The 23,854-nt window shown below is 39.7% G+C and overlaps 1 protein-coding gene across 22 annotated transcripts in view; it reads left to right on the forward strand.

Moving 5' to 3' along the window:
- Positions 1 to 269: 269 nt before the first annotated feature.
- Positions 270 to 23,854, forward strand: part of SYNE1 (spectrin repeat containing nuclear envelope protein 1) — a 445,076-nt gene continuing 421,491 nt past the window's right edge. For 14 of the 22 annotated variants that reach the window (XM_070487542.1, XM_070488480.1, XM_070488007.1 and 11 more), the window contains exons 1-2: positions 1,118 to 1,328; positions 9,011 to 9,294. In XM_070487542.1, coding sequence (XP_070343643.1) covers positions 9,228 to 9,294 — 67 coding nt within the window. In that variant the 5' untranslated portion in view covers positions 1,118 to 1,328; positions 9,011 to 9,227. Of the gene's footprint in view, positions 815 to 1,074; positions 1,329 to 9,010; positions 9,295 to 23,854 lie in introns of those variants that run through there. The other 8 variants (XM_044761496.2, XM_044761494.2, XM_070487809.1 and 5 more) reach the window with 7 other exon arrangements.

Here is a 23,854-nt window from a genome sequence, read left to right on the forward strand (position 1 = left end):
TTCCATTTAGCAAATTTAGAGAATAGAAATCCGTTTTGTTCAGATTGAAAATTCAAGGGGGTAATCATTTCTAAGATTCTTGCAACATCGCTTCGATTATTTGAGCTGCCATAATCCAGTTGGACTTAGGCTTCATTGTTGGTGAAGAGAGATTATGTTTGACTTTGCCTGGAAACCATAAAACCACAACAAAATAAATTCTCCCCAGTGCTACCAGGCAACACCGGGACGTCCTCTCCACGGTAAGAAGGACTTGTGATAAGAGGCTCACTCGAATGGCTCCGCAGTGTGCAGCGTGCATATGGTGCATCCCAGGAGTCTGAAGGCGGTTCTTCAGCATCATCTTAATGAATAATCAAGAATAAACCCCATTACGATGTCAAGTGCCTTCTCAGAAACTCTAAGCTTTATAAACAGCAGTAGCAAAAACCTGTGAGTCTGACCAGTCTCCCTAAAATTATTTGCTACTGATTTGACAGCCAAAAGGTCAGCTGTTATGATCTTTTCGAAAGTTGATTTCAAAGGAGCCGGCAGAATGTCCTCGCTGAACTGCATCACTTCCTTCCTGGGACCATCAAGGGACCTCCCCAGCCTTTCAAGATAGGTTCTGCTCAGAAAGGTCAGTCGGGCAGTGGAAACCCTGGGCAAAAGTTAACAGCTAGCGCAGTGCATCGCCTTCCCAGCGCTTTCGGCCATTTCTTTCCCTCCTCGACCCCAGAGAGGTGGACTCCCGTGGGAAGGTTCGCCAAGAGAGGGGGTCACAGCACGGCTTTGCAGCCTCGGAGAGACACCAGAGGCCGTGCATCTCCAGGAGGTAGGGGAAGCCTGTGAGAAAGCCCCCAGGCCCCCAGCTCTTCCAGGGACCAGGTCATCCTGGAGCCTGGCGCGGGGCGCGGGGCGCGGGGCCGGGGAGGGGTGTGGCGGCGGAGGGTTAGAGCTGGGACTCTGCCCGGGGGCTGACCCCGCCTCGCCTACCTTCCCCTCCGAAAAGAGCATTAGTGCAGGGGGCGGGGGAGAGTGCGGGGAGGCCTAAAACCCCAGGGTGCAGCCAGGAGGAGGACCCGATTGCAGAGGGAGGGCAGAGCCGCCTAGCAGCTGGGCGCAGGAGTGAGTGAGGGAGTGTGCGAGCGTGCCCGGGGGAGCGCGGCTGCGGATCCGCCGCCGGCCCGGCGTGTTGTACTCCGTAACCAGGGCGGCCGGCTCCCCGCAGCCCTGCCACCGCGCCGAGCTCCCGGGGACCGTGGGCGGCCGAGAGACGCGCACACCCGCGACCGGTGGCACCCTTGCTTCGCTGCCCTGAACCTGAACGAGCCCAAGAGGGAGAGAAGGTAATAGGAAAGGGGGGCGGGGGGAGAGGGAGAGGAAGAGAGAGAGAGAGAATGAATATGGGTGCAAGCCGAGCAAATTGCAGACAAATTGTAAGCAAGTTTGTACTTGCATGCTCCGGTTGTGCGTGCTTAATGGGAGAGAGAGGACGGTGGTGGTGGTGGTGATGTGTGTACGTGTCTGACACTCCTGGATGAGGAGATAAGGAGGTGGGGAGCGTCCTCCTTGCATTTTGTACGTAGAAATCACTATTAATATCCCCATCCCCGAGTTGTCATTTCCGCTTATGGCACATCTCTTGGACTCCAGTGATGCAGAAGCAAAAGGCAGTCACCCTGTTATTGTGGTGGTCGGTACTGTAGCTACTATCAGCTGGGAGATGTAGGGCGTAGAACAAATTCTGGGAGCCTCCCTTCCTCCACCTCTGACTATTTTAGGAAGGGCTGGGGGAGGGGAACAGGGTAGCACAGCCCAGGGCTTGTAGACGAACGGAGGCCGGGGCTTCAGACTCTACTCCGCTGTCACCGTGCAGTTGCTTCCAGGCTGAGCCTACGCTAGAGGGCAAGATAACTTTCATCTGCTCTCCAGAAAGACACGTTTCAGACAGAGATTTTGCACTGCAGCCGGAGCAGTTCTGTGAAATGGTGGCTCACAAGGCGCCAGGTGCAAGGCAAAGGGCAGGAAAATAGTGCAAAATAAAGCAGCTATCAGCCTCAAAGCCAAGAAAGCCCATTGGGAAATGGGGTTCCGTGTGCTGCCTGGGATAATAGAGCTTGGAGGATGCAAGTTCAGGCCCTCTCTGTAAATAGAGTTGGGTCCAGCCCAGGGAGAAACTGCAGCTGTGTATCAGTGTTAGCATCCTGGAATGTTCATTTCTGAGCTTTTCAGTTGGGGTGGAAAACCTGCATCTGTCTAGAATTTTTCTGTGAATGTTAAGAAAGTTCAAAATGAATTGTTTTTCTCTTTTTGAGTGTCTCTCTGTTTTTGTCTTTCATCTGAGAGGCACTTTCCTAAGCATTTGTATACAAGCTGGACCTATGCAAGAGAAATTGGAATACTTTTCAAGTAAGGGAAGGTTATTAGTATGACCCCCATCTGATTTAGTCCTGAGTCATGAAGATTGTTGAAGGACTTTCTATTCCCCATGGTGAAAAGGATTAATATGGATAAAAAGTTCCTGACATCACCACACAGTGTAATAAAACACATCTCTTTTTCTTGGGTTTTTGAGTCTGTTCATTACTTTGTGGCAAATTTAGAATAAAATGTGCCCGATCAATGCTAATTTAATATGTTTCGTGCTCAAGATGAAGGCATATCTTCAGACTGACTCAGATAACAATATTGCTAGCCCTTGCAAATATTTGCTCAGCTTTTACGTTAAAGTCTCATTTTTATCTTTCCTAATGATTTTTCGCAAACTGGTTTATTTCTGTCCTCATTGTCCCCATAGAAGGATTCTTTTCACTTGATTCCTTCTTGCAAAGGAGTACGTATTGGGACAAGGTAGTTTACCATTTTAAAATTTTCGAGAATTGCTTAGACTAGGACCAGCTCTCTGATAATTACGCAGCACACACAGCTCCTCGGAAGTGAAAGGAGGTGTAACTGAAACAGGATGTAAGAAGCCCATGGCTGGGCAAGGTCTGTAGCATTTTCTTGGGTGGCTTCAGCTCTCAATACTGCAGCCACACCCTGTGGTCTGAATGTGACAGGCTCTCAGGACCCAATCAAGACTCCCCTGTGAAGAAATCTGCATTTCCCCATCTCTTAAATCTGTTAAATGTGTCCTTCCTTGTGGTCTTATCCAATGAGAACTAATGTTTGGCAACGAGTGCAGCGTATACTATAGCAAAGTAGGGGAGGAAGGCAGCAGATATCTGTGGGCATGGCTTGTACGCCAAGCTTACCCAAAAAAGTTGAATCATCTTCATATCTTTTACACTGATCAGCTGCGTACTTTGTCTTTTGATGACTGCTCAAATTTTTGGTCTTCCCGGGAAAGGACCAGTTCTTCTTATGCTATATAATTCATAACAGTAAATAATTACCAGCACCATTTGCTGATAGCCCATACACATACATTAGTAATGTATTTATATTAACTCTGGGATGTCCCCCTTCTTCCCTACTCGTTAGCCATCTTAACGTTTATTAATTAGTACCATTACTAACGGGTGGATAGTGAAAAACAATAATTAAATGTAAAATTAGATGCTTCTGTGACTCACTCCAGTAAAGGACTTCGATAGAAGGGGAATTGAAATGTATTCATTAGCTTTTTAATTTGCATTTAACAGTGGATTTTAATAGGAGTGCTACTCTTGAACATATTTAGACATCTAATTAAGTAATATTCATACTTCATACTTCTGTGACTCTGTGCATGGTTTATGGCCTCAGGTCATCTTTCTCAGAAAGGAGCCATATCATCTCTGGATTTTCCAGGGTTTGGGCTTTTCTACTGTAGTTTCCTAATACCTAAAAATTTAGTTCCATTGCTTTAAGATGTATTCTTATGGCCTCCTAGCGTTTTTCTTAATGTATTCCTTTTTAGCGGCACAAATGAGACACTGCTTTAGAAGCCAGTTGTTCACTCTGCTTAGAGGCTGGGAAAGTCGAATTGTGATGAGTCACTAATGTGCTTTTCACAGGTGTCGGTGTTAAGAAGAGAGCATTGTTCAGACAGGAGAATCCCAGAGCAGAGTCTAAATTCCCTCTGCATCCTGCTCGATAAACGCAGCAGATGCTTACTGATTGGGTGTTCTGTGTGCTCCCACAGTACTCTGGATTTCTCCAGCACAATACTCAACCTACTTTGCTGCAATATTATCTATATCATCTTCCCATCTGGTACCTGAGCTCTATGAGGGGCTTATCTGTCTTGTTCACTGCTATTTACTCAGGACCATTGTCCTTTACAAATGGTTTCTCAATACATTTGCTGTATGAAATAATAAATACAGGAATCTTACCTCTCTGCTAGGTGTGGTGGATATAATCAGTTCCATTGTAATCTTAGTTCCTTCCCCTGGAAGGATTGGGATATGGTGTGGGATCTATTAACTGGTACACAACTCATCAATGTCTACCTAGCTCTCCCTTTCCATCCCAATACTGGTTGCACCCTCACCCTCTCTTCCTCCCCTCCCCCCCCCCCAATATCCTGCACCTATTTAAAAACTCTTAATTACCCTGAGAATAGTGAGCTCACTGATGGTGCTAGATCTTCTTCTCATGCTCTGGTTCTGCAGGTCAAGCCCACAACCAGAACACTGGTAAGTAATCATTCAGTTCAAGGAGTGAATTTCAACATCTCGTGACCTTGTACCAGTAGTCATTTGAGTGATCACTTATGCTGCCTTGGTGTTGGAACTGGAGAGCACACTTGAGAGCATCTCTCCATTCTAGACTCATCTCTCTGATTTCAGATGGAGAAACTGAGGCCAAGGGAAGGAAAATGGAAACCAGTTATTGGCTGAAATTCTACTATATGCCAAACAATCTTCTAGGAACAGTATATATGGATCTTTTTAAATTTACTTAAATTAAACCTAATTTAGCATTAACAAAATTTCACTTTTCTTAAGATCACATGGACAGTTAGAGACAGAATTAAGACTCAGCTCCATGTCTTTCTTAGTCCATAGTGCTTACATTTCCCACTACTACACTCCCTGTGACAGGCAGTTGTTGAGGACCTCCATGCACGGAACCAGCTCAAAATCACCCAACTAGTGGAACAAGACTAAGTCTAGAACTCATATCTTCTAATTCCCAGTCTCCTTTGATTATCTTTGTTTTATTAATTTGAATTTTCTTATCAAGTCTTGTTTGCCTTTAAGTTAAAGTATCAGTAAAAAGCAAGAACACGGTAATTCACAAAAGAGGAAATATGTGTATACATGAATGATGAAAGCAAAATATTTTATCTTATGTCTAAAAAGGGAAGGATATTGCATCAACTTCTTTTGCATTGGGGAGGAAGGGGTTTTCTGGGGGTTGTTTTGTAGAGGTAAAGTATTATGAACTTGATTCAATAAAACAAAAATATGTACTGAGGCTAGGATGTGCTGAGGGATATACTTGGTATCAATGAGTGGGGTGTCAAAACAATGAGTAATAGTCTCTATATCTGAAAAACGTTCAAAGTCTAGTTAGAGATAAAACAGACAATGGTGATGAATCTAAGACAAATCATATTTACAATAGCATGGGTTGTTAGCACTGGAGGAATTGAAGGAAAATCACGCTAAATGTGTGCAGGTGTGTTTAGAGAGGGCTTCAAGCACAGTGTGGGTCCTGGGCTGGGTATTTAGTACCTTTATTGTGATCCTTTGGATTTGTTCAGCTACAAGTGTCCTGCGGAGGGGTGATGTGAAGGGATAATTAAGAAATTGTTCAGCAAGGATATGAGGTATGAACTGAAGAGTATTGGGCAGAGTATTGGGCAGTAAAACCTGCATAGCTCCTCTCTTGCTGAGCTCAGTTGAGGGCACCATGACCCACAGAACCTCAAGTCAGAATCGTGAGAGTCATCCAAGATACTCTGACTACCCCACCTCCCATTTCCTATCTCCCCTTCCAGAGCAGTCACCAAGTCTTACACAATTTGCCTCTTAAAGATTTTTCAGATGTTACCCTTCAATCACTGTCGTATTTCAGTCTCCCATCGTCTTCCACCTGTTCTCTTAAGATACCTTCCTAACAGATCTTCTTGGATCTCCTGGTCTTGTCTCCCTCAAATATACCCTTAAATATGTTGCTAGAATAATCTGAATTATACCTGGTCACCTCCAGCTTAAATCCCTCAGTGGTTTCCTGTTGCCTCCTAGAGAAGCAGGACCAAGCTTCTGAGCATAGCACCTAGGACCCTAACCACCTAGCCATTATCTCCTTCTCCATCCTCAGCTCCAGAATGTCACCGGGTAGAGTCCTTCACTATCTAACTCTTGGTAGTTCCACATAGAATCATGTTGTTTCTCATGTCCATGCCTTTGCTCAAGCTACTCCTTCTGCATGGAATGCATCTTTCATATTTTTCACCTGACTAACTCTAACTCATTTCCAAGACTCAGTTCAGGGGTTCACTCCCTCCCAGGACACTCTTCAGAACCTCCAGATTGGGTTAGTGCCCATTCTTTGTATCATTCGTGTCTATATTTGCACTTACCTGTGATATTGTTATATTATCTTTCTACATTGTATCTCCCACTATGTTCTAAGCTCCTCAAAAAATAGGTTATGCGTCATATTCATCTCAGTTCCCCCAGGATGAGCTCTGACACTCGGAATGCATTAGTTAATGCTGTGGAAGTAAGCCTGGATACCCAGGTTGAAGTTGGACACAAGCAGAGAAATATTGAGTTTAATGTGGTATCAAAAGAGAGAAAGAGGGAGAAAGGGTGAGAGAGAGAGACAGCGAGCTATTTCAGGATTAATCTGTTGCATAACATGAATGTGAACTAGAAGAGGGTAGAAGCATGGTGATCTGCAATGCAATGACTTTCAGAAATCCATTTTAATCCCATAATTCTTGATTGATGGTAGGGACCATATCTTAATCATCTATGAACTCCAGTGCTGAGCAGGGCATGGCATCGAGTAGCTGAATTAAAATGGATTTCTTCCCTCATCTTTATTTAATATATACATAGATAGCTAGATAGCTAGACTTTAGAAAGTTATTTTCTTACGTTTGGAGAACCTAACTTTCTAACAGCTTAGGGGGGCCATTTGTAAGATCCCTCAGGCACTTCTCACTGCCTATTAGTCTTCAGATTAAGGTAGCTTTTATATGTGGGTAGGTGGAATGTTTTCCCCTAGGAGATGGAGCCTGCTAATGGGCACACAATTCCAGCAGGGCTGTAGGCCTGATACATGACAGGCCAGCCGTAAGTAATTATTTGTCCTTGGAGAGCCAGCCGCTGAGATGTCCCTCTATCCCAGAAGCTGCCATGTATTGGGTCCTATTTCTAGTAAATATCCTTTCAAGTAGCCAAGAGAAGTCTATCTCTACCTTCTTACCAATTAATGCTCTTTACTGCACCACTGTGCCCTAACTGGCTCAGTGACCCCGACACCCTTTCTTGCCCCAGTAGATCTTTCTTTTTTCTTTTTTGAGGAAGATTATCCCTGAGCTAACATCTGCCACCCAATCCTCCTCTTTTTGCTGAGGAAGACTGGCCCTGAGTTAACATCTCTGCCCATCTTCCTTTACTTTATATGTGGACGCCTGCCACAGCGTGGCTTGACAAGCAGTGCATATGTGTGCACACAGGATCTGAACTGGAGAACCCTGGGCGGCCGAACCGGAACGTGTGAACTTAATCACTGCACCACCAGGCTGACCCCTCAGTAGATCCTTTTGATCTTTTTTCACACAGGGCAGCCGGAGTGTGCTGTCTTTTGCATCCTTTTTGAGATGCTAGTCTAGGAAAGATATTCTCAGCTTTGCATCTGTACGTTCTAATCAGACACCAGTATATCCTAGTATTAACAATGCAATTCTTAAAGTCAACTGTAATTTGTAATTACACTCTATTACTTGACCAATCTTTCATAAATAATACTGTTTTTATGACCATACATTCAGAGGATGATGTAATTTTTCATGGCACTCGTAGATTCCTCTTATTTTCCTTTCTGCAGGTGGACCATCCCATATGTTTGTGCTGTCTTTTCTTTTCAGTTTTGTTTTTCCCATCCTCCTCCATCCCATTCGTTTTCTTCAGCTTCATCATCATAACCCAGAAATGAGTGTGAATTGTAATAGAGCATCATTCTCATATAGGCCTCCTCACTTTGACCCCTAGTTTAAGTTTCTTTCTCTGGGTACATTTTTTGGCCCTCTTCTTGTTTCTGCCATTGATTGCCTTATTCAATGCAAGACCTTCTCTTTAGCTATCCCTGGGGTTAGGAAATCCTTGTTCAAACTACCTGTCTCAATGTCAAGATTTCATCACTACTCCCTCCCTCTTTTACCTCCTCCAGACCAGACTGATGAATTAAACTTGAGTAAAGCAGAGAATTCAGGAAGGGGCTAGCAAGAGACTGTCGTCTCTGCTTAACATACCCCTACTCCAGCCTTACAACTTAAGTCTTTCTGTATGGGGAGGAAAAAAGCTAAATCAGACCCATTTTGACTTCTAAAAGAGTATTTGAAACTCAAATTTTTAGAATGAAATAGTTTTACATTTATACATTTTTAATTCATCAAATTATTTAAGACCTAAGATTTGATCTGATTCCTGAAAAGTGTACAAACAAAATAAAGCAAAATATTGCACAGTTTGTGTGCCTAGCAGAGTAAAACAGCATAGCTAAGAGAACCGGTGACTATTGGGAAATAGAATTCAGTGTTTTGAGTACAAGTATTTTCACTTTCATAAATCAATGAAAAAAGTTTATAGTTTAAAAAGACACCATGAAGTAAAGTGAACATTTCTCCTTTTGGCAGCCAATTTTATTGCACATGTCACGAGTATGTATTTATTTTATCAAATATAAGAATTCCTAGTATTTGCCTACTACTTTATAGTTCATAAGTAATTTTACAGTAGTGATTTCACTTGGCAATGAATCATCTAAACAAATTGAATAAACATGGTTCTCCTTTTAGTACTAGGGTGACCTATGTAGATTTAAAAATAAATATATTGTACTTTTTCTATTTGTTTTTCAGGTTCCTCAGGTCATTTAAGAGGATAGTCAAAGAAAAGAAGAAAATAAGTGGCTCAATCTTTGGGAACGCTGACTCCGTGCTGACTGTTGCAAGTGCCTGGGATTCATTTACGACTCCGTAGACCTAGGGAAGTTCAAGTATGTTTTCCGGAGTGGCTAGTGCTGCACTGCCTTGAGTGAAGAGTCTCTGGTGCTGGTTTCCTGTGACAGGAGGAACCATGGCATCCGCCAGGACGGCCTCACGGTCTCCTCGGGACATTGCCAATGTGATGCAAAGGCTGCAAGGTAAGGGAAGAAAGGTCAGGGTTTGTTTTGTTTTGTTTTTTTATAGGCTTTACATTTCATGTAATTGGGTCCAGCCTGGTGGCGGAGTGGTGAAGTCTACACACTCTGCTTCAGTGGCCTGAGGTTCGTGGGTTCGGATCTCAGGCATGGACCTAGCACGGCTCTTCAAACCACGCTGTGGCAGCATCCCACATAAAACAGAAGATTGGCACAGATGTTAGCTCAGGGACCATCTTTCTCAAGCAAGAAGAGGAAGATTGGCAAGCAATGTTACCTCAGGGCTGATCTTCTTCACAAAAGAAAAAAAAAAAAGAAAAGAAAAATATTTCAAATACCAACTTACTTCAGAATATTTTCAATTGGCTTACTTTTTTAATTCAGTTTTATGAAACTACAGCAAGGAATAGCAAAATGATGATTTTTATCCCAGTGTTTTCAAACTACTTCATGCTAGTTTAAGATGCTATCTACTTTATGTAGAAAAAAGGCAAAGACAAGTTTGAAATGAACTTCTTTAAAGGCCCAAATTGTGTTACTGATTTTTTGGTTTTGTGTCTGCCTTAGTGTGAAATTAACAGTTATTCAGCGTCTATTGGGAATTTAGAGTCGCTGCCAAACTGTCCTGTCATAACCAATGACAATACAACACTGTGACAGTGCCCCAATAAGGTTATCATGCCAATGGTGCGCTGTACCTGTATGCTATAGTAAAATAAGTAAACTGCTGGTTTACTTATCCTAACTAGAAAGCCCTTAGAGATCCAGAAAGTCTTTACGCAAAATGAGGGCAAAGAGGCCCATTTTGAGGGGTGGAATGACGTGACTAGGTTAATGGTTAGTGACAGCATATGGACTGGAACCACATCCCTCACCAGTGTTCTTTCTCTAACAGCAAACTGTTTTTTAGAAAAGACTTAACAGCGAAATGTTATGGCAGCTCATAGATGAATTCCAAATTGTGAATTTTCTTTAAATATGTATATTCCTTGAACCATAAAAATAATCATCATCTATAGGTAGATGAAAATGTTTCTTCTTTGTCACAATCCCAATGCCAGCTCTTCCGGGCTTCAAATGGATATTTTTAGGATATAAAAATATCTGTACTGGGGCTGGCCAGTGGTATAGTGGTTAAGTTCGCGTGCTCCACTTTGGTGGCCTGGTATTTGTCGGTTTGGATCCCAGGTGTGGACCTACATACTGCTTGTCAAGCCATGCTGTGGTGGCATCCCACATATAAAAAAAAAAGGAAGATTGGCACAGATGTTAGCTCAGGGACAATCTTCTTCAAGCAAAAAGAGGAAGATTAGCAACAGATCTGAGCTCAGGGACAATTGTCCTCACACACACCAAATCCACATTTAGCAGGGTTTTGCTTTAGTCTTTGTCAAGAGAGCTTAAATATAATGTCATAACTTGGCTTTTTGGTTTTCTAGTATCTCCAGCAAGGGATCATTATGGTTTGTTGTGGTTTTGCACCACAGCCATCATATTAACCTGCCACAGCCCCACTACCTTTGATTATAATATATTTGATGGGCATAGCAGGAATTTCCAGTTAAGCACCCTTGACTTTCAAATACAGACCAAACTCTTAAATCTGGATATTCATGGCCCAGAACATGCTCACAGCTATAGAAAATCAGATCAGTGGAACTGGTTTTTTCTCCATGTCTGACCAGAGACCACCAATTTGAGTAAAGCTTCTGCAGTCGATCTGTCTATGTCTGTCTTTGCTGTTTGCCTGGGCACAAATTCCTGAACCATTTTATGCCTCAGTGACCTCATCCACGGAATGATGGAGAGGAGACCTACGTGTTCCTTACAAAAGTGTGAGGACCATAATTAGGTAATAAAGCAGATTTTCTTTTGAGATTATTAAATGTGAAAATTCTGTGGATGAGACATATATTGACAATAAAGGGAAACTGTAAAGAGTAAATTTGGAAGAACTTAATTCAGAATCAGACTATGGTCTGACAGATACTTTGCTCTTTCTTCTTATTTTGGTTTGAATAAATTTTTTTTTAAGGGAGTGGTTGTGGGGGGAGAGAGGGGATACCTCAGTGTTTTATTTTATTATTTTTTATGGTGAAAATATAAGTGGTTTTTCTTGAGAGGTGTGTGGAGGAGGGAAAGCGTGGGAGCCCCCTGCCCCATCCCTCACTAGGCCTGTGACAGAGGATGTCCTATTTAGCATCTCTGCACTTAGGGACCACACTTACAAATTTGGACAGTCTTACCCTGCTTAGCCCTCTCAGGATTGTTGTCAAGCTTAGTGAGTTATTAGATGAGAGGTGCTCTAAAGACTGTAAATACCATCATACAGTGAGCTGTTCAAATCGTCATGGAAGAAAATTGGATGAGAAGGCACAGGCCTGATAATTTGTTGCACATTTTTCTAGTCATGCAGATTTGGGGAGAAATGTTAATGGTTTTATATATTCTGTGCTGTATAAAACTAGGAATTTTATTACATAAGGAAGTGATTATACTTACTATATTAATTATTTTTCCTTTCTAGTAAAAGAAAGAGTTATAGAATGTCATAAGGGTAGCTGACAAGTTTAGAACAATAAACCTTACAATTCAGAAGGAGATACAGTTCCTGAGCACTAGATATTTATCATTACCTTTCAGTGTCAATTACTTCATATAAATATAGGTTATTAATGGCTACAAAATGTAAAGTCTGCACTGCCACAAGATGCAACATATCCAGCCTGCATCAGTTGAAGCAAAATGAAATGGCTGGAAGTTAAGGTGATATGGCGGATATGTCTGTTAACATATTGATCTGCTGGGTTAATTCTGCTGATTCCACTGGCTAGGTTCGTGCTTCCTCCTTCATCTCAGTTCTCATTGTGCGTCCTACTGATGCTTTGAGCCCAAACAAGAGAAAACTTCCCTTGGCTGAGGAGACCTGTCTTCTGTCAAGGGTATTTAGTAACTTCTTCTACCTGCTGGAACTCCGAACCATTGACCAAGGTCCTAATAAATGGAGGGCTGGCATTATTCCCCAGATAACTAAGACAAATGAGGGAATTTATTTGAGGTAAGATAAATTTCCATTAACTTAATAGAACCAGAGTTGCTAGTTTCAAAGTTCAAATTCATAAGAACATTCTTCTAGAATCCCCTTTTCTTTGCCAGGAAGGATAATCCAAGTAACTCATGTTTTTCCCCGTCTTGGGTTTTACGGTCTTATCAGATCCATGCATAACTCATAAAAAGCACGTAGCTTTGAATAATGGCAATTTGGCTTTACTCTCTTGCTTATTTAGTTTACAACCATAATTGTTGACTGTTCTTCTGCTTTTTGTTTTTTTTTCTAGTGCTAGGAAATTAAAGCACACACACAGATTGCTACATAATGTAGCTGCTACTGTAACAGTTCAACATTTCACCTTTGCCAATATTTGTGCTTGTTTGAGCATAGTGTTTTAGGCTGGGATCCTGAATTATGGATGAGCAGACAGACTGCAATGCAGAGTTTCATTTGCTCTTAAGAATAATGAATGTTTCTGTAACTTTCATCAATTTAAATATAACCTTGAAAGCAAATACAGGACAATAGTATAATACAGGGGTATTAAAATTTTAAACGAACATAATTATATATACATTTTCTGCTCTTAGAGGCTAACTAAGGGGATCCATTTAACAGGTGGCTTGTGGAGTCACTTTAGTTTTATAGTCACATCTAAGAAAATAAATGTCTGAACTCCTCAAATTATAAATTTCTTTAAGATAGTGACAGTAGTTTAAGGCTCTTTGTAAATTTCATCATGCAGTTGTGTAACATTTGCTTAAAAAAGATTTGTTGACTGACTTTTATCCAATCCATTTTTTTCATTTGAAGATAATCTGCTAATTTTAGGAATTTTTAAATTAACATACCAGTTTTTGTTATTTTAAGTCAGGGTGGCATTAATGCAATCTTATAGAGCTAGTGGTAAATGCCAGATAAGATTCAGATGGACATGCTAAGGTATATAGAGATCACTTTAATAAAAAAGGAGGACTATTGACTGTAGGGTCAAATTTAGATTTTTAAGCCTTGTGAATAAATTCAGAGAGAAACAAATTAGAAAAGACATAATCATTCTTACTCTTGGAGCTATATCTCTGAAATTTGCTAACTCTTCAGTAAAAAACAACCACGACCAGCCCCTAAAATTGTTATGAGCAACTTTAAACTTTTTTTGGTTCAGCATAATATTTCCTATAAATCCATTGTGCTGTAAAAGAAAACCTCAGACAAACAAAAAAGTTTACTGAAAAGTAGAATATACAACAATAAATAAGCAATGAAGATGTAATTTCTTTCAGTTTAATATCAAATAAGCATTGGGAAAGGAAAAGTTTGCCATCCTGTGGAGATTAGGATTTTTTATAATCATATTGAGAGATTAAGTGCTATGCTTTATTACTCTGACAATGATTCTCCTTATTAAACCACAAAACAGTGTCAAAAATTCATTATTTATAGGCTGATTTAATTTCTTCCTATAATGAATGTTATGTGACAGTACCTGAAATTTAAATACTAAACAAAACTCAGCACAAAACAATGACCATTTATTTATATTTTGGGACATCATAGTTAAATAAATATTTAATGAATAAATGGATAAATCATGACCCTTAAATTAATGAATTGAAGATGAAATTAGTCAAGATATATACGGAAGCAAAGGAAGAAACTAGTTAAATTGAATGCTACTTTATTTGCCCCCTTTTTAAACAATTTTTTGTTTTAATCAAAATTGGTTTTTGACCATAAAATGACTTTAAGGACATATATACATCCTGAATGGGCAACCATATTGATCTCTCAGATGTGTATGTTGTTTTTGTAAGTGTGATGCTTTAAGCACATTTTTCCTTCCTGAAGGTATATTTCATGTTCATATTACTTTGAAATGCATTAAAGCATTTACATTGTTTCATGCCCTATCCTCCAAGCTTTTCTGTTTGCACAGCCATTTTATCCATGGTGCATTATGGAGAAAGTGCCTGAGGCCTTCAGGTCTTCAAGGGCCTGCAAAAATATTGGCTCTCATATAGAAAAAGAGAAAAGCTAAATAAAAATTAAAAGAGGTTTGCAAATGCTAGAATTATGTTAACTAGTCAAACATAATCAAGTGAATTCAAAAACTATATATATATAAATATATTTAATAGGGGGTGTGGGTATACTTTATTGCTCTTGATATAGTGTGTGGCAGGCCTCTAAACAAGAGCATCTAAGGCCTACAAATAAGACTTATAGCGTTTCTACACATTGCTCCCAGATTAGTTCCTTTTACCGTAGCACTTTAATTTTGTTACTCCTGTGATGAAAATCTTCCTTGATTCCTTGACCTCCCTATTAAAGTCCCAACTTCTTGGCTTGGTTTCCATATTCCAACTCCATCTTAACTACCCAGCATTTGTCTCCTCTAGCTCCCTTACCTATCCCTGGGTATCTTCTAAATGACACTATTAGCAATGCTCTTAAGATGTCCTGACCCCTGTCTCCTGCTGGGGTACTTTCGGGAATGAGCTCTGTTGACTGCTCCTAAAACTTGAATTGTCTTCAAGGCCGAAATTAAATACAGCCTCCTCAATGAAGGCTTTATTGTGGATATAATCAGAAATTCTTTCTCCTCTGTCTAAATTCCTTTCGCACTTTATAACAGTCTTAAGGTGATTATCTAGGACTGCTTTGCATGGTACACATATATATGTAATCACCCACTGAGAATAGAAACACCTTGAAGGTAACAGCTGGGTCAAATTCACGTCAGTGCCCTACAAGTTGACTAGCATAGTGCATTTCATAATGTGGATACTTCAAAGTATTTGTGGAGTCAATACAACATGAATTTTTAATATCACATTGATTTTCAATGGTGAAAACAGGGAAACCAGAAGGGAGGTAATTTTGATAAGTCACAAGAGAGATAAGAGTGGCTTGGACTAGATATTAAACAGTGGATGGGGAGAAAAGAGGTAAAAATCTAGATATATTTCGAAAGTAAAGCCAAAATAATTTGCTGATCTATTGGATGTGGTGCATGAGAGAGAGGAAGGAAAGTTGGCCCCCTCATTTTTCATTTTGAAATGAGCAGAGACAAAAGACTGTTGGGAATAGGACTGAGGAGGAAAATCAAGAGATTTTTGGACATGTTACGCTTTACATGCCTGGTGGACATCCAAGAAAGAAGTTGAGTATCTGTGACTGTGGAGATCAAGGGAGAAGACGCAGCTGGAGAAAACATTTGGAAATCATAAGCATATAGACAGTATTTAAAGATGTGGGATTGGCTGACACCACCCAGGAAACTAAGACAGATAGAAAAGAGAAGAGATTTGAGAAATAGAGCAACCAGCGTGGAGGATGGGGGAAATGAGGAGGGTCCCACATCTGAGACTGAAGAGCTGCAGCCTACGTAGTAAGAAGAAAAAGAGAGAAGGAAGATCTGGAAGCTAAGGGAAGGAAGAGATCAAGGAAAGAGTGATCAATTGTGTTAATGCTATTAACGTTCTCTATATGTTCATGTTTGAATGTTTATAGTACATAAAAAAACTATGTTTTTTAATATATAAATATCAGGCCTGAGCAGGTACAAGTGCATGTGCATATAGTTTCAAAATTCATTTTTGGAAGAATAAAAGAATGACCCTGTGCATTGCCCCTAGAGAGTTGCAAGGTTCTTGGAAGTTAATTGGATAACAGCAATTCTTTAAGATTTTATTACATATAATTCTGTACTTTATGTAAAGTCCAATAAAAAATTCATCCTAAGGATAAAATGTCTCTCACTTAGGCTCTAATGAGGTCTCCATTCTTGTGGACCTGGGGGCCTGGCTATGAACTGACAGATGATCTTCATGAGAATGGTGCTCCTATTGATGCCATTTGGACACTTGTGTGTGACTGTTGCATCTCAGTGCCTTCCTTCCTTGCGTCCCTCCTCCCCTCATAAATCTCCACTTGACCCCCTTGACATTATTTTTCTAGATTCTTTTCACATAACAAAATTAATGGCATTCCTCTCATGCTTTGGAGAAAATCTTTATGGAGTCAGTGTCATCTATATCCATTGCTATCATGGTTGTTTAATCAGTTCCTCCAGGGCACAGTTTCTTGAAAAGAGAAGAGAAAATATGGCATTATAGGGGTTTGGATTATCTGGAACGTTTGAGGACTCTGGGATTTCCTCTCCATCCAGACCTGGATGGCACTCTTCCCAAAAGTACTGTAACTGAATTTGGGAACACTACATTTGCATTGAGGAAAACTCTTCCACTGTGCTGGTAGCTATTTAACCCTGTCTGTGTTGAATCAGACCCGGGCATTGGCTTGGCCTCTGTAAAAGGGATGAAGACCACACAGCGCCCATGAGCTTAGGAGTTTTGTTAATGTATACCTATAAGGGTAATAGATACTTATAAGGGGAAAGAAAATACTAGACTTTAAATGTCATGTGATAAATCCCTCATATGTCTTAGGAGCTTTGCAAAAACAATTCACATCTCAGGTTATTATTTTTCTCCTTGATTTTCTTTTTAATTGGGACAGATGAGAATATTGACACTTTATTTACATGGTATGCACACCTAAATACATAGTTCCTGATCTTTGTATGACATTCTGTAATTTAATTAAGCAATTGTTAATCGTAGGTATTCAGTTAATCATGCACTCCTTTAAATAGTTGAAAAGTTATTGTATAAGAATATATGCAGCTTTGCCATATTGCTGAGAATAGGCAAATCATAATTTTCTGTTTGCTTATACTCAAATAAATGAATGAAAATATTTGGGAGAAGGAGAAATTGGCAACTGCCTTAAACAGGGTCAAATGACTTGTACAAGATTTTGAATTCGTTGGGTGTCGTGAAGTTTGCTTCAATATTTTTTAAATGGTTTCTATGGTAACCATGTTCTTTTTTTTCTCCTTGTTCACAATGACCTCTTGGATTAAAAACAAACAATTCCTTCCTCAACTGATATGAATCTTTCATGTTTAGTAAACACTTGTCTCCACCTACATTTAAAAGCATTATTTATCTTGAATTATATAATTGTCCTCCATTCTTTCCTTGTGTTCTCACATGTGTCACCAACATGGTTCACATGGCACTTTGAATTCCTTTTATCTGTTTGTTCTGTATTATACTGTTGACTTTTTACTGATTTGGGAAGAACTTGGAGATTTGGAGACTCGTGTTGCTCTTGTTGTTGATGATGTTCTGATCATTTTATGAGCCATAGTGTTCATTTTGCCAAGAATTATACTAATTACATACTCATGGCCTACATTTTCAGTTCCTTTACTTTTCTGACAGTTCTCGCAGATTATCTCCCTGTATCCAGTTGTGGTTGATATGAGCCTTCATCGCTTCAATATTGAACAGAAAAATGTGGAATTCTTACCCAGAAACCTGAGAGTTAAACTAGACTGTACCCCTGATATTGTAACAAGAGGGATCTTTCAAAATGCAACTTTGATTGTGTCCTTTTCCCTGTTTAAAAACCTACAATGACTCATCATAACCTTCAAGATAAATTCATTATGCAAAAAGGATCTTCATGATCTGGCTCCTTTGGATCTTCCTATCTTTGTTTCTGATCACCCTCCACAGATTATGTGTCCCGATCACCCTGAACCACTCCTGGTTCTCCTCAAGCTAACTTTGATGTCACATCCATGTCCTTGCATGTTCTCTCTCTCTCTCCTTTGTCTGTCTTATTTCCCTGGGCTTCTACTCAGGCTCCCAGACTCCCCTCAAACATTGTCTCCTCTGTGAAGCCTTTTCCAGTACCACCAGCCAAAGTGTAGCTTCCTCCTTTGTACTCTACTTGGAACATGCTTCTGTCAAAGTATTGATTACAACAGCCTGCAACAGTTTCTTTCTCTCTGTGTCCCATTAGAACACAAGAACCTTGAAGGTAGAGGTCTTGTCTTACTCAACTTTAGATCTCCAGTACTGAACATGAAACTTGACATTTAATAGGTATTCAATTCACTCAATCATACATTCCTGCATTTAAGAAGTATTTTTCGAGCATCTACTGTGTCCAAGTCTTCTGACTATAGATGTAAACATGATATACAGAATTCCTATCTTCATGAAGCTGTAGGTTGCTGGAGTGACATGGTAATTAACAAGGAATTTACAAGCTGAGTGATAGATACAATGATAGGTGTCCACGAAAATAATCCATAACCAATCTGTAAATGAAAATTTGGGTGAGTTTATTCTGAGCTGAAATCTGAGGACCATGGCCCGGGGCCTTTCTTCCTGAAGGAAGAAAGGGCACCAAAGAAATGAGGTGCACAGAGTGGTTATATACTCCCAAAGAGGGTGCTTTACATATGATTGAAATGTCCCTCCCACAATAGTCACAAGATTGCCCTGTTGGCACAGTGCTTGATGGACACAGCAGGTAGTGGGTCTGCTATCTTGGTGGGTGTAGCAGGAGGCAAGTCTATTGTCTGGAGCTGGGCGGTCACAGGTGAGCGCAGCAATTATCAGTTTCTAGCCTAAGGAAAGATGCTTAATCCTTAAGGAGACGCCAACGTTGGGAGGGGGAAGGAAGTTGCGCCTTTACCTCAAGGGCCTTTGTTCTTGCCATAGGGAATCTCTAAAGCAGATATACAATGCATGCTCAACAGCCACGGTCAGGCCATTTTGGAAAGACAAGGTCAGGCCAAATTAGGTTCATACCAAATGGCTTCCTCATATTCTCCAATATATCCTATTGCTTGCCATTTTTATTTGTCATAGGTAAGTATATGTTTAATGAATAAGTGAATGAATAAATTACATTTCCACAAAAACATGCAGTTGTGTTTAAGTAAATTGATCAGAATAGCAGAACATTTAATGGTCTAAATTATTTTCACGTAATATTTTACTCTGCCTGAGTTGAAAACACCTCACTCTTCAAAGCCCAGGTCCCTAGTTTTATGTAGGGTAATGTAGTAGTTTAGATTGGAAGGGACTTTTAGTTTATAATTTGATGTCCTTATTTTGCAGATGAAATAACAGAGTTCTAGAGCATTGAAGTGATAAGCCAAGGTCATAAGTAGATATTTGAGGAACTCCAGTCACTGAGAGAATTGAGAGGTAACTTGATATTTATACATTAGTTCATATTCGTTTAAGGTTATTCTTTGGCATAGTTGCTAATGATCACTGGATCATTATAGATAGAAGCCAAGACTGGCTACATAATTCTTTTATTTTGGCCTAGCACAAAATAAAAATGTGTGGCCTCTATTAAGAGTCATTAAGAATAATTAATATGCAGCAGAGCATTAATCGTGTGTGGGGCCCATCTGAGTGAAGGGTCTTGTGCAATACTCAAGTCACACACCCAGGAGCCCAGCACTGATAGGAGATCAGACTTTGGAGGACTTGCGGCCCTGAGGACTTCAGGGCCATCACAGCAGAGAAGTTAAGAAGTGGAAAAGAATAAAGAGGAGAAGCAAAACATCAAAGAGAGCCCTTAGCTATTTCAAAATAGTATCTGGAAACAATCTTGCATAAAAGGCAAGTGAGAGGAAGAGCACTCTCTTTCATCCTCGTCTCAACACCCCCTTGACCAGAACACAAAGCTAGTCCTTCAGCACTACCAGTTCTATTAGCCAACTATGCTATGGGTTCAACATACTGTGGGCCTGGGAGCCTTCCCATCACTTACAACCTTAACTTTCTGGGTTCAAAATAACTTATCAGCGGCCAGCCTGGTTGCATAGTGGTTCGTGTGCTCTGCTTTGGTGGCCCAGGGGTCGTGGACCCAGATCCCGAGCATGGACCTGCACAGACTTACACACCACTCATCAAGCCATGCTGTGGTGGTGGCCCACATAGAAAACAGAGGAAGATTGGCACAGATGTCAGCTCAGCGACAATCTTCTTCAAACAAAAAGAGTCAAGATTGGCAACAGATGTGAGCTCAGGGCCAATCTTCCTCACCAAAAAAAAATATAAATATCACAAAAATGAATTCATGGCCAGTTAGTGAATGGAAACTTGCCTATACATTTCATCAAAAGGAAAGATCATTTTGAATATTAATTATTTTAATATCTAGTTTTCTACCCAAAACATTTGGGTCATACTGAATAATTGTGATGAGAAACTAGCAATTATTTTTCTTATTTCTGGATATATTCATGCTAATTACTTCTGTTTTATTTCTCTCTCCCTACAATTAGTAGCACGGTAGTCAAATTTGTAAGAAATGAGATGTGTGGCAAACAAAATGATTTTGCGGAAATTTCTTTCTCTCGACTTTACCTTATTCAGTGAAGTTGTGAAAAATCCCTAAAGAGTACATTTCACTTATGTTTACAAGTCAAAGGGTGCAAAAACATTGACTTGTGAAAGCATTGCCAAGTTCATGGGTCTCATGCAGTGAGAGTCAGATATTCTGAGATCATTTTGCATGCTGTTACAATACTTCTTTATTTACATAGTTATAGTAGGTAGACACCTATGTATCATTAATGAATTTAATAAATGAATATGAAACATGTTTAAATCAGACTGGAAATATGTATACAAATAGCAGACTTTAACACTTTCTATTTGGTTTTACAATGTCTGTTTTCTATGAAATACATATGTCTCAGCTTTGTGATAAAATGGGTTCTTTTCAAATATTAACTCTCATCACCACAACAATAATCAGACAATGAAGGAATGTTATTTCTGATACATATTAAAGCTTTTCTTCTTGTGTTACTTTGTAATTTTTAAAAAAATAGTTTCATGACAACATGGAGTGTTGGAGATACTTTTTTGAATTTAATATGGTGAAAGTACAGTTCACATAAAGCTCCATTAAATATTTGTAAATATTTGGCAGTTGGCTAGTTATAGGAAAAATCCAACTTTGTCTATTTAACGTTACTCGTAAAAACATCTACATTTTTTAAATTTCCCAGGAGACACTTAATGGTTGAAATCTAAGTGGTCCGAAAGACTCATAGAATCCCATAATTTTTGAGGGGAAAAAAAATCTTAAAAGATCAACTTGTCTAACTCCAACTTTTAAAGATGAGTAACTAAGATTCTTAAAGATTAAATGACTTGTACAAAGTCATGCATTTAGTTAAGGCAAAATAGGACTAGAACCTAGATTATCTGACTCTCTCCAGAATTAGGAAATTTTATGGAATTTTCTCCTCGTGATCGAATTATATGGCTCATTAACAAGCATTGCCTTTTAGCTTTGTTCTGAGTTGAAAAGTAAGGTTGATATTTAGTGTGTGCTTAGTTTATATAAAATTATGCACTTTGTATTTACTTCTAATTAGAGCACTTATTACAACTAGTTTGGAGCTGTTGGTCTAGCCAATGTCTTTTTCAACTTTGCAAAATGTGGTAAAAGTTCACTGAATATTTGTTGAAGGGATGTTAGGGTAGTAAATTCATCTCCACAATGTGCATTTGAAGAGAGAGAGATCCAATTTGGCTCATCACTTCACTTTTAGACTGTCACTTGAACAGAGCCGTTGTGAAAGTTTCTTTATAGGTATTCCTTACTTGCCGTAGTCACTTGAACTAGTAAATATTAACTATTAAGCTATAGATCGAAAAATAATGCTATTCTCAAGGACACTTTGTCTTCTGAAAACTTTGCCATACGATTGATTAATTTCTTTGCATTTGTGTGATCTTTTGTTTTGAAACGCCGTAATGAGTGGCAGTTCAGCAGATATTCCATTCCTACAACAAATGTAAATTGAACACCTTCTACGTTCTGGGTATTGTGTTAAACATAAGGATCTAACTCTGAAAATGACAGTTGTGTCCTGGCCCTCCAGGGACTTCAAAGCTGGTGACCAGGTTGTAACCACGACCGAAGGATTTTGCGATGTGTGACCCTGGATAGACAGTGGAAGGCCTTTTAGAAGCTGGTTGAGATTCCTCCTGGGCTAACGCCAGCAGCTCCAGAGCCTCCCTGGCTACTGCTGTGCTTGCGCTCTGGCTTGGGCACTGGCTCTTCTTCACATTAATTCTCATGCCAGGTTTTAGGAACTAGGCCACACTCTGACAGAACTGCCAATGAGCTCCCTTCTTGCCACACTCCAGATGGGCCATTGGGCTGTAGACAACAAACTGTGGCTCCTTCTGTCTAGGCACTGCCAAGCCACAGACTGTAAAGATGGAGGACTGAAGGATGCTGACTTCCTTCCCCACAGGGTACCCATGTGGACTTCTGCCACAGATTTGTAATGTTAACCTATTTTTCATTATACGAGGGAAAGTTGGCTTTTGTTCAATGTATAAGACAAGTAGGAATAGTAATTGTTAATTATTACTTTCCTGAACTTCCCGTTTTAACTTTGGCTTGGGGAAGGTGTGGACTAGTTGCATAGCACACTCTGCCCCTTTTATTTAAAACCAAGCATAACTCTAATGAACATACATAGCTGGAATAATATTTTTTAAAAAATTCCTTTGTAAATTAGCAAAAGCTCCAAGCCTGAAACATAACTGTAAAAATATCTTTAAATATCTGCATTTAGAAAAGTAAAATTGTTCCTATGCTCCAAACTGTAAAGAGAGCCTTTCTGCCCAGAAAGCTGTATGGAGTTTCAACCTGGAATTGGTTTTAATTGGCTCAATTATTGATGCCTCAAAAATGGAGTTTCATGGGGCCAGCCTGGTGGCATAGTGGTTGAGTTTGTACACTCCACTTCAGCGGCCTGGGGTTCACTAGTTCAGATCCTGGGCAAGGACTTACACATTGTTCATCAAGCCATGCTGTGGTCGCATCCCACGTAGAACTAGAAGGACTTACAACTAGGATATACAATTATGTACTGGAGCTTTGGGGAGAAAAGATAAAAAGAGGAAGATTGGCAACAGATGTTAGCTCTGGGCCAATCTTCCTCACCAAAAAAAAAAAAAAAGGAGTTTTATAAGGAAAATGTTGAATCAGCCTTAAGTGCAGACCGCAGGACTGAAGTACTGTAATGCATTTCTTCTTGGCAGAGTTGCTTCATAACCAGCTACACATTAATGTGCATTTTTATATATTTGATAAAGAAAATTATTTCCTGTTGTCCAAAACGGCTTTTAATGTGGGTCAGATTATTGATACAGAACATTAGACACTCCCATTACATTTCAAGGATGATCAGTGCTTTGAAGTACCAGGTGGCTTTTGTTTCTGGTTTAAGAGAGGACACATGAGTCCATTTCTTTGTTTCTTTATTACTAGTTAGCTATTTAATAATTTACCATAGAAAGTGTGATGCCCAGAAATGTAGAGATTTCATCATTACTTTTTTAGCCACATGGACTAAAAGAAAGAAATTCAAAAGGAAAACTAGTAAGATTTCTGTACTTTAAGCAAAAATATTCTTCATAAACTATAGTGATTATCTTTAGCATTCTATCAGTGAGATTAACAAAAAAAAATAGGTTTCTAAATTTTTTCCAAAATTTAAATAGCTTAGTTTTCCAGATTATGCGAGTAGTATGTTTCTTAAAATTCAACAACATGAAAGAGCCTAAAGAACAAAATGATAACCTTTCCAAAACC

Source organism: Equus asinus, chromosome 1 (genome assembly GCF_041296235.1).
Source record: "Equus asinus isolate D_3611 breed Donkey chromosome 1, EquAss-T2T_v2, whole genome shotgun sequence".
In the NCBI taxonomy this organism is placed as follows: domain Eukaryota; kingdom Metazoa; phylum Chordata; class Mammalia; order Perissodactyla; family Equidae; genus Equus; species Equus asinus.